The sequence below is a fragment of the Alligator sinensis genome, unplaced genomic scaffold, assembly GCF_000455745.1.
Source record: "Alligator sinensis unplaced genomic scaffold, ASM45574v1 scaffold811_1, whole genome shotgun sequence".
In the NCBI taxonomy this organism is placed as follows: Eukaryota; Metazoa; Chordata; order Crocodylia; family Alligatoridae; genus Alligator; species Alligator sinensis.
In genome coordinates this window covers 890,362-901,160 of record NW_005842579.1, presented here as the reverse complement: position 1 = coordinate 901,160, position 10,799 = coordinate 890,362, and the positions used below count along the sequence as shown (strand labels likewise).

The window sequence follows — 10,799 nt, the reverse complement described above, 5'->3', positions numbered from 1 at the left end:
AATGAACAATATCCACCCTGTAGGGAACTGACTCCCTGAGATCAGTGGGGTTCTGCTGATTTGCTCCAGCAGGGAATTTGGCCTTGGATCACTACTTCCTAGCACTAGAGGGGTCACCGCCACAGCGGGGGCTTGGATGTGCTATAAGCTGCTCCCCACTTTGGGGCTGTAGCCAGTGCCCCGGGGATGGTGGAGTCACAGGAGCTGAGGGACTGGGCAAGTGGGGCAGGGGCAGCAGGTGAGGATGGAGGGGGCAGTTCAGGGCTGGAGCCTACCGGGATGGATTGAAAGAGGTTGCCCTGATTGTTTCCCACTCTTCTGTGCTCTGAGTCCCCTTGTCCTACAGTCCAGCGCAGGGACCAGCCCATGTTTGTGCGAGCCAGATGCTCTTTAGGCTTTGGGCTGAGTTGGCAGGAGAAAGCAGCAGGCAAAGTTGTCCAGTTCTTGTTTTAATCAGCGCTGGTTCTCCTCCGGGCAGCCTGGCTCTCCTGCCTGCTGCCCTCAGAGCCCAGACCCCTGCTCTTGAGGGCACCAGCAGACTAGCTACAGGGTCCCCGCAGGGATCCATGGAGCCACACCAGAGTTTCAAGATCAGAGTCTGGATCTGGATCAGGCCCTGTTGCAAAGGGCACGGGACTAGCATTCTCTCCTCCGGTCCCTGTCCCCCATTGTCCCACCACTGCTGTGGTCTCCTACACCGGTGCTCCTAAATCATTTGGCCAGCACTCCCTTTGCACTGGTGCCAGTGGTAGGTTCATGTAGCAGAGAATCAGACCCACTGTATCCCTGCCCAGCTGGGGATGCTTTTGTCTCACACACGTGTGCTCATGCACGGACACCTGCAGCCACTTTCTCTCATGTGCCTGATCCTGGTTTACGCCCTGGTCCCTTTTGCCGCACCAAGAGGCCTCCAGGGAGGCATAGATCTCACTTCTTCATCTCCCCACACTGCCAGAGAGGTCTGGACCAGTGCTGGCATGCAAGGGAGTTGCTCACCCTTGCACACACGGAGTCTCGCTGTCGCATGCCCAGCCTCATGCTTGCTCTGTTATGTGGGCACACACAGACACGCTGCCTCTGATCCTCTGGCTCCGGGGGAAGTGAAGAACAACTTGGCTGGAGCCAGGGGACTGCCTGTCTGCATCGGAGATGCAGCCACTGGATCCAAGGCGTGCGCAGACATACACGTACCCCCTCCTCCCCGAAAAGTCTGATCTTCAGTAGAAAACTCTCCTACCCCTGATAGTTTCAAATCACCCTGACAACAGGAGGAGCTGGCCGGCAAAGCAGAGAGGAACTGTTCAGACAGAGAGAGTTGTAGGTGACTTACCCCATCCGGCAGGTTGGTGTGTCCATCCCAGCTGGCTGCTTGTTCCCCAGGGGTACCTGTGCAGGTAATGCCCAGTTAGCCAGTCCCTTGAAAAAGGGGAACATCATTCCCCCTCCCTCTCCTGCTCCCCACCCCACCCCAAATTTTCAGCCCATAGCCAGGTGGAGAGAGCCGGGAGCCTCATCACCTTGTGTCTGCATGTGTGTGGGCGAGCCCCAAGCAGCCTGGGGGGGAATCTGCTCTCAAGACTGCTCTGATAATAGGCTGGCCTTGGTGACAGCTTGAGTGGCAGCCTTGGAAAAAGGGATGGAGCCGTCTCTGCCGGCAGGAAGGGGGAGAGAGGGGGCTTGTCATCCAAGCCAGCGCGATGCTGATGTCATCTCTGGCACTGTCACCGCCACCCCTCCTGGAAGAGACACCCTCTTCCTCGGGGTTCCCAGCTTGGGGGTGGGGGGCAGACAAGGCATTGCAAGGGGCCTGATCCTGTGAGCTGACTTGGGGAGCAGCGAAGGGGGCTGTTCAGTGCAGGGAAGGACACCCATTTCTCTAATGAGAAGATGGTGCTAATTAGCACAGCTGCGTTGGAAGATGGGAGGGGTGGGGGAGGCTGCTTCTTCCCAGGTCTCGCTCTGTCTCTGCTCCAGACTCTTCTGCCTCTCTCCACCCTAGGGCCTTTGATGTACGGATCAGCCCGACTCCAAGCTGCCCGGTGGGCTCATGTCTGGTTCATGAGCGTGAGGCTTCTGTGGGCGTACAAAGGACTCTGGGGGATAGCAAAGTGTTTGGGGTGAAAACCTGTCACTGGCTAATGCTCTCTTTTCCTTTCCCTTTCTCCCTCTTCGACTCTGAACCAGGCTCTCAAGGGTCCGGGCTGAGAGAGCAGGGTCCACAACCCAGCACTGCCTTGTTCACAAAGCAGAAGAGTGCTTTTGGTAACCAGGGGGTGTTCAGTCACCACCCTGAGCCAAATAGCTTCCCAAGGGTGCAGTTCCCCACCCAGGCTGCACTCTGGAGCAGGCCTTTGCCTCAGGGTGATCCGGATTCCTGGGCTCCATACGTAGCTCTGGGAGGGCAGGTGAAAGCAATCAGAAGAGGCATGTTTGGAGAGGGGTTGTGTTTTCAGCTCTGAGGAGCATGGGTAAATAGTTGTAGTGGGTTTCGAGGGGCGGTCAGGACTCCTATAGGTTTCTATTATTAGGCCTGGGAGCACAGTGCAGTTGGTAGTTAGGGTGCAAAATCTGGAGCCAGGATCCCTCAACTCTGTTCTCACTTTTAGAAGAGCTTGTGATTAAAGCAAAGGGCTTGGACATGGCACCCGTGGCTTCTCTTCTGCATTTTACCCCGGCTTGCTGCATGCATAGCTGCGTGCCTCAGTTTCTCTTACCCATACGGTGCTGGATGATCCCAGGGGCTTGGTGCTGGCTGGCTGGAAGGGACAGCTGTGCGGAGGCCATTTCTCAGGCTGTGAGGTCTCATAAAAGCAGCCTGGCAAGGTCCATAAATCCAGCCCAGTGGGGTAAAAGCACAGCCCCTTTTCACACAACCTGCAGGCGAGGATCCCAGAGAGCCAGGGAGGGTGAGGGGACCCCTACACAACAAGGGCCCTGGCAGGACTGACCCGCTCTGCTGAGGCTAAGGGGTCATTGGCATCTGTGTAACAGCTACTGCAGATACCTGGGCATTGGTTTCTCCTTGGCACGGAGCCCCTTTTGCACGGCTCAGAGGCTCGATTTCTGCCGTCCGTGTGTCAAGGCAAAACCAGGCCCAAAAGCTGGCGTGGTGAAGGCACAGCAGTCTCTATGGCCAGCGGCAACCGAGGGGAGAAGTCTGTACAATGTCCCCCCATGCCACTGTTGATGCACCAGGTTGAACAGCCAGATACTTGCTTGCAGCTTCAGGGCCTGGGAGCAGTCATGAGCATGGTCCAGAGGGGTTTCTGATGGCGACATGACGTGCCGGTGGCATCCCTCATGTGCCCCGTTGGCAGAGGGTCCCAGTCCGCTCCCACCCCAGCCCTGGTCCTTCGCTCATGCTGTAGCTTCTGCCTCCAGCACCGGAAAGTGCTGGTTCAATTCGGGGGTGTTGGCGAGGAGGCTGTATGGAGCTACTCTCTCCCCCAAGGGGTTTAATTGGAGTCCAGGATATTAGCAGCTCATTAATGGTTTCCTCTGGTGGCCATGGCAGCGGTCACCATGACACCAGGAAAAGGGTGGAACTATCCAGGGAGGGCCTAAGTGAATATAGCATCCAAATAATTGACTCCCCCTTTTCTGATTAGGCTGAGAGGCCTCATTTCCTGCTCCCTAATGAAGAGGAAAAGGCTCCATGCCGATGTGAAGAGGGGGAGTGAGAGCAGCTCGTTAACGTGGCACGGCAAGGAGGCACAGTTGTGCGTGCAAGTGTGCGCAAGCATCAGACTCCAGGGCTGCTCGGCAGGTGCTCTCCCACCCACAGGTGGTCACAAACTCATTGGGTTGAGCTCCTGGCCTCATTTCCATGGGGTGTGTGGGAAAGAAAAGGATGGTGGGTACTTTGATTTACTCCTGGAGCACCTTAGTGGCTGGCTGGTCTGGTGTGGGATGCCCAGTCTGGGTTTAGATGACGATTGGTTCTAGATCAACTGGGAAGATCTAGATCAGTGCTTCTTAACCAGGTGCCTTGGCACCCTTGAGGGGCCTGGAGATCCGTTCCAGGGTGCTGCAGGATGTCTCGCCGTGGTAGCACTGTCAGGTGTGCACGCACGCTTCACAAGAGACACCCAGAGATTTCAAGCAGGAATCCAGAGCATCCAAAGCCTTCTCGCCTGCCCCGATCGTTCGGAGCTCTTTGCACCAGTAGATGTGACGTATTAGTTTCCTGTTGTCAAAAAAACCTAAGTGCGAAGACTAAGAGCTGGCATTTTCTGAAGAGGCTGTTGATGGGAGTCTAAGAAAGGCTGACAACCACCGATCTAGACTAATGGGCACATCTACACATGCGTTAATGTGCTGTAGTTAATGCACATTAAATATAGCACCTCCTTAGTGAGGCACTAGGAAAACGGGCGTCAGCCTGTCTTAATGCACATTAACTAAAGAGCATGGGGCACTTTTACACATGCTCTGAGGGTGGAGGGGGTGGCACTTTAATTAGAGTGGTGTCCCCACGTTTAAAAATGGCGGTGGGGGGTGCTTGAACTAAAAGCTCATTCAAACTTTAGTTCAAGCACCCCCACTGCCATTTTTAAGGTGGGGATGCTGATATACGAGACGTGGGAAGCTGGTGGAGCACGGTAATTGCCATGCTTAATGAATCAGTAATTACAGCGCGTCAGAGCAGCCTCCACACTTGTGTACAGGCACCCACAGTTTTTGGTGATGCTTTAAGACGCATTAACCTATTTTAATGTGCATTAACTAAAGAGTACTTTTTATGACAATTAAAATAGGCTAATGCTCATTAAAGTGCATGTGTAAACACACCCTCTCTTTTGTGCTAGACCAGCTTTTCTACACAGGGTTTTCTGTCTTTGTTTCAGCAGCATTGGCCCAATCATCATTCTCCAGACCTGTTTTAGACCTGTCCAGAATGGGAGGGTGATTCTGGCTGGTCTTGTCCACCACGGGTTGTGTCCTTCCAGTTGGCTGGAAGCTCATAAAACAAGGTCTGTGTCGCTCTGAGTAACAGCAGCAAGGCCTGATTCTCCTGGTGTCTCTCTCTACCTCACTTTGCCCTAGGACCAGTGGATAATCCAGGCCCCGTTTACACTTAGGAGGGCTTTACCAGGATAGGATTCAGCTCTAGCGGCCAAGCTGGGGTTTGTAACGAGGGAGCAAAACCTTCCCTCCAAGCCAGGCAAGTTGGAGAAGTGGAAGAAGCATTCGGCAGTGTCCTTGGAGCATTTGCCGGCACCGTTGTGTTGTTTGGGATCGCACCTCGTCAGCCACTGGATGGACGGAGATGTGCTGGGGAGACGCAGCTGCCCCGACCACCTGGGGCAGGGGTGTGTGTACGGGAAAGATTTTAAACTTCATTGCAGAACAACAAGGAAGTTTCTTTACCTCCCTGCCTGCCATCTGACACTTCCAGGGAAGGATTTCTACCTGATCAACACATCAAAGAGCTACACAACACAGCTCGCAAAGACACTCTCATGGACCCAGAGGGACAGACTTCCACCTTCAGCTCCCTCTGTGCAAAAATGAAGTTTATTTCCTACCTATGGGGACTTTTTACCATCTTGTACCATGTACACTTTTCCCAGAGCCTGACGAAGGGACTTGAATCCCAAAAGCTTGCAGAAAAGGACAATTTTCCTGCCATGTTCCAGTTGGTCTAATACAAGGTATCATTTTGGAACCAAGAGTTCTCGTTTTTTGCATATCTTCTTGTACGGGAAAGAGGAGCGCGGGTGAGAACGACACGGATACCTACCTAAATCAAGGTCCGACTGTTTTAAAGGCATCTGGGCCTCTCTCCCAAGGATTTCCCGGAGTCACAGGGCTCATTACCGTTTAAAGTGCACATGTATGCGCATTAGCCTATATAAGAGCCGTGTGTGTGTAGACTCCACACTGGTTCGCGGTTGTGCGTGGGCAAACGCACAGAGGCGCGCGCGCGTGCGTGTGCTGATAGGAGATCTGCAGCAACGGGTACGCGGCACGCTAGAGTCACTCGCTGGCCCTATTGGTCCGCCCGAGGGGGCGGGGCCAGGCGAGGGCCCGCCCCTTGGGGGCGGTGCTTCCACGCGATGGCGGCGGCGGCCCCACGTGTTCCGGTGAGCGCGGCCCGGCTCCCCCGCGCCGACCCGCCGGGCGCCCCAGGCGGGCCCGAATCCTGCCTCGGGTCCTAGACCCCGCGGCTTTGCACCCCCCTCCCCGCTCCAAGCCGGGTCCCCCCACCCCCGACCCTTTCCTGCGGTGCCCAGCTCCTCCCTGCGGCCTGGTGCCGGACTCGGCCCCGGTCCTTATTGCCCGCCTTTCCTCCGTGCAGCCCGGCGCGTAGCGGACCCGAAACCCGCGGCCTGGAGCCCGTGACGGGGAACGAGACCGAGGGCATGGAGTTCGCGGAGCAGCAGTTGCAGAGGCATGGCTGGAAACGGGGTACGGCGCGCACGGCGGATCTCCCCGGTCCCCGCGGCGAGGGGACGTGGATGACGGAGCAGGGCCGCGTGCTTATGGTGTCCTCGACCCGCGAAGCCTTGCTGGGCTCCAAACGGGGCTGGATCTGGCTGCCCTGTCACCCTGACGCGGCTGTGACGGAGCTGGGGCTGCCCCGGGTTGCAGACAGGAGCCTGGGTCTGGTCCAGAAAGCCCCGTGCTCCTTGCACGCTCGTAGCATGGATGGAGAATTTGGGTGGGGAGAAGTGTGGGGTGTGCAAGGGGGTGTCCAGCTGAGACGTTTCCAAGGGTGGAGGCTCCACAGGCCGGCCTGCTCCACAGCAATCTCCTGGCTGCACTGGGGGTCCTGCTGGGTCTCTGGTGCCTGTCGCTTCCCGGGCTGGTGGCGGATGGACCTGCTGTGGGGCAGGCTGGAGAAGCAGAGGCCTGTGACGTGGGAGACGGGGGTCCTTGATTCGGCCCCTGCCTTGACCCTCCCTCCCCTGCGCTCTGCAGGCAAAGGGCTGGGGAAGAAGGAGAATGGCATTGCAGAGGCCATCAAGGTGAAGGTCAAGTGCGACACGGCAGGGGTGAGTGAGTGAGCCAGGCAGCATCTGTGTCCAAGGGCCGCGTGCCTTGCACGGGCTGGAGACAGACTGGGGGCCTTTCGTGCTGCCCCCTCCCTCCAGCCCCAGGGCCACCTCTGCAGCTGTGTCGGCTCCTGGGCAAAGCTCTCCCCTCCACCCCTCTTCCCTCCTTATCCTCCACCCCTGTCCTGCATTGCCAAAGGGCTGCATCCTCTTAGCTCTTCCCTCCCCAACCCAGGTGGGCCATGACCCGGCCGAGCAGTTCACCTTCCACTGGTGGGACCACGTCTTCAACAAGTCAGCTGCTAACATCGCTGTGGAGGTTGGGGAGGTAAAGCGCTTGGCAGAAAGGAGTTGGGGTGGGGAAACTGAGGCACCAAGGGGGGCGCGACTTGCCTAAAGCCGCCCAATGGTGGAGAATAGAACCCAGGCGTCCGGCATTGCCATCCATACCTCAGACCTGGGAGTAGGGGCCAGGTGGGAGGAGCGGGTATGTGGTTGTTGCCTTCCACCCCCTTACCCCTAGGCCGCCTGGGGTCTAGGGCAGCTGCAGCCATGGACCAGCCCTGCTGCCTGCAGGGGCATTTTGTTGGTTTCCTGTCTTTGTTCTGGTCTTGAGACTGCTAAAGTCTTTGGGCCTGCCCATGTTCGTGCAGCACCTTGCACTGTGGGTGGGGCTGAGCCTTCCTCGTAGAGACTGCCGCAGCCCTAGTGCCTTGCAACTGGGGTGGGGTGGGAGGTGCAGACAGGGCTCCATCACAGCACGTCTTCCCCTGCCAGGATGGCGTCCAGATGAAGACACTGTCTGAGACAGAGGCAGGCATCAGCAACAAGAAGCCGCGGAAGCCACCTGGTGCTGCAGGCTTGGTGTATGGCCGCTTTGTGAAGGTACCCAGAGGCAGGGGTGGGAGCTCACGGAAACCCCCCTCGCATGTCCGCTGGCTTCAGAATTGCAGCCACTTCTGGGGCAGACCATGCACAACAAGGCTGCACAGCGGATGGCTTGCCCAGTGCTGGAATCCAGCTGCTTCTAGGGTGAAGCACCACAGCCTGGTTTAGGGAGAGGCAGGTGAAAGTCCTTCCCAGCTGGGGCTGCATTGGGGAGACTATTCGGTTCCTTTGCATGCAAGAGGCCTGGTGCTCAGTCCACTCTGCAGCACCACTCCTGGACTCCTGCGGCTCCCTCCAGCCCCAGCCTTGCTCTGAGGGGAGTCTCTAACCCCGGCTCTTGCTGGTTGCTGCTTCCTGACCCAGGCGGCCACACTGACGGCAGGAGGAGAGGAACCCGTGCAGCCGGCATCCTCGTCGGAGAGCAGTGAGGATGAGGAGAAGCTGGATCTGTCCACTGCCGGGAGGTGTGTGCTTAAGGGGTGCCAGGGGCTGCTTCGAGTCCTGGGGCTACAGCTTGGCTTGGAGGGCTGGATCCTGGGCATTGCTATTGTCCCTGGGTAGACGCCGGTGGCTGTGTCTTGGTGTCACCAACCTGCCTGAGCCGTGAGACACTGGTTCCGTGTAAGTAGCACCCCAGGCATGATCCACCTCCTGCCCCTCCTTTTGGGGCATCCTGGCTCTTGTGCTCCATAGAAGAGAGGAGCTGGGGGCCTCTCCTGGGCCTGGTGCTCTGCTTTGAGTAGGCATGACCCCAGTCTCCAGCTGCTGCCTTAACGTTTGGGGAGGAGAGAGGGGCCTTTAGGCTGCAGCTGCCAGGCAGGGTGACTCCCCTGAGCTGTGTGCAGCCAGGGTGCTTTGCACATGACTTGACTACACAGCTGTGGCCAGGACAGAGACCTCCTTGTCCTGCACTGCCCTCCGGCGGAGGGTGGGCCGGGCCTGGGTCTTTACCCAGACTGTGCGACTGGGTCTCATCTCTGTCCCCCAGGTTGACAGACGAGCAGCTGATCCAGGTCTGTGGGGGCCGCACTGCGCACAAGTAAGTGTGGGGGGAACCCCACGTGTCCTTGGCCTGTTCATTACACCCCAGGATCCCTCTTACCCCTTGGGCAGCTCTCTGCTCCCTGCCAGGTGGAGCTGGGGGGCTGCAAGGCTCCCCCATTCCAGCTCCCGGCCTGGAGCCCCTGGGCGGGGAGGGTTTCCAGGGGTTAATTCCAATAGTTTCCCCCACTACAGGGATGGAGCATAGGCCCGTCCTCTGCCCACCCTCCTCAGGACAATGCCTGGCAGAAAGCACTCAGCATCTGGGCCCATCACCCAGGAGCTGGTGCCTGGTGAGCCTGTACCACAGCCCTTGCTCCTCCCTGGTGTAGGTAGACCCTACCAAGCTTCCCTCCAACAAGGGGGCATATCTTGCTACCTTGGCAGTATCCTGTATCCTCCCTCTGAGCAAGGGGTTGGAGATCCAGCCCAAGGGCCTATGTGGGGGTGGGCAGGAAATACCCTAGAGCCATGTGGTGGCACTCAGGCTGGCAGGTTCCTGCTCACTCCTGGCCTGATGCATTCTTGGCAGGGGTGCCCGGCACGGCTTGACCATGAGTGCCAAGCTGGCCCGGCTGGAGGAGCAGGAGCAAGCCTTCCTGGCCAAGTACCAGCAGAAAGAGGTGATGCCAATGAGCAGTGCCACGGAGTGCCAGCAGGACAGTGCCCTGGCCCTGCAGGGAAGCTGTGCAGCAGGGCGAGAGAAGAGAGCCAAGAAGCGCAAGAGATCCCAGGAGAGGGTAGTAGAAGACGAGGATCCCAGGAGCCCAGGGCAGGAGGAGGAGGAGGAGAAAGGCAGGAAGAAGAAAAAGAAGAAAAGGAGACAGGAGGAGCGGGGAGAGGTTCTGGGGGACAAGGTGGAGCCGTCTGCTGCAGAGGAACAGCCAACAGGGTGCCCAGGAGGACTGGAGCAGGGCTCTGCTCGGGCCAAGAGGAAAAAGAAGCGGCGGCAGGTGGAGTGAATGAGCCAGACATGTCTTGGGGTGTTGCTGTGGATGCCCCGGCCTGATCCTGGCACTTGGTGGGAGCTGTGGGATCTGGCAGGTTCCCAGTACTGTCCCCTGGAGTGGACCCACGGCTCTTGGACCAGTAGCCCCTGCTCCCCGCCTCCCAACCCTGGTGGGGTCAACAGAGAGAGATGCTTGTGGCTGTAAGAGCTAACACAGCAGCACTTTCCTCCCCCACCTGCCTGGCTGGGGTCCCCTGGCACTCAGATCTGAAGGCAGAGCAGAGCCAAGCTGACTCAAGCCAAGGCTGGGTTTGCCCTGGATTTTGCACCATAAGCATGGTGGGGGCAGTTCAGTACAAGGGTTTTAAGCAACAATAAATCTTTATTGCAGTGAAACAGAGGGGTGTATGTGTGGACACCAAACTGGGAACGGGCAAAATGCAGTGTTCGGCACTGGGCTACTGGCTTCTACAGAACTACTCTCCTTGCCACCCCCCCACCTTGCATGGCTGAGCTGAAGCTGGCTGCCGGGATGTGAACACCCCCGAGACTGGTAGAGGGCTTTGGCTCCTGTCGCCTGCTGCTGAGTAACTTTGGCAGGATGGGGTCCCTGCTGTGCAGCAGAGAAGCCCTGGCAGCACCCCCTCCTAGCAGGATGCTTGCAGAAGCATCGGACTACCCTTCCCATTCTGCCCCCGTCCCCGGCTGCACTACATGAGCTGAAGGGTGCAGTCGGTGCCAGGGTATGCTGGCAGGTTGAGCCCATACTTCCTCTCCAGCGCTGCCGGCACAAACCTTCCCCCCAAGAAGTGGTAGCGCCCGGTGAAGTGCCGTGCCGCTGCTTTGGGCGCCGTGAGGGAGATCAGCATGTCTGGCTGGAGCCCGTCGGGGTTGCCCTTCTCCACATCCCAGGCTGGAAGGCA

The 10,799-nt window shown here is 58.1% G+C and overlaps 2 protein-coding genes across 4 annotated transcripts in view; one reads left to right on the top strand and one right to left on the bottom strand.

Moving 5' to 3' along the window:
- The first annotated feature begins 6,006 nt into the window (after positions 1-6,006).
- Positions 6,007-10,272, top strand: GPATCH4 (G-patch domain containing 4). Of its 3 annotated transcripts, XM_014524177.2 has the most exons (8): positions 6,013-6,086; positions 6,302-6,411; positions 6,925-6,998; positions 7,234-7,326; positions 7,776-7,883; positions 8,250-8,350; positions 8,875-8,925; positions 9,460-10,272. In XM_014524177.2, exons 2-8 carry the CDS (start codon positions 6,366-6,368, stop codon positions 9,887-9,889), a joined length of 903 nt encoding a protein of 300 aa, XP_014379663.1. In that variant the 5' UTR covers positions 6,013-6,086; positions 6,302-6,365; the 3' UTR covers positions 9,890-10,272. The 3 variants fall into 3 exon arrangements, with proteins under 3 accessions (XP_025070152.1, XP_025070151.1, XP_014379663.1); XM_025214367.1 differs by lacking the exon at positions 6,925-6,998 and having other exon boundaries at positions 6,007-6,086; positions 7,788-7,883; XM_025214366.1 differs by lacking the exon at positions 6,925-6,998 and having other exon boundaries at positions 6,007-6,086.
- The window catches only part of NAXE (NAD(P)HX epimerase), a 6,178-nt gene continuing 5,617 nt past the window's right edge, over positions 10,239-10,799 (bottom strand). Inside the window, exon 6 of the mRNA XM_025214372.1 lies at positions 10,239-10,789. Within this exon, the coding sequence (XP_025070157.1) occupies positions 10,587-10,789 (203 nt within the window). The 3' untranslated portion in view covers positions 10,239-10,586. The remainder of the gene's footprint in view (positions 10,790-10,799) is intronic.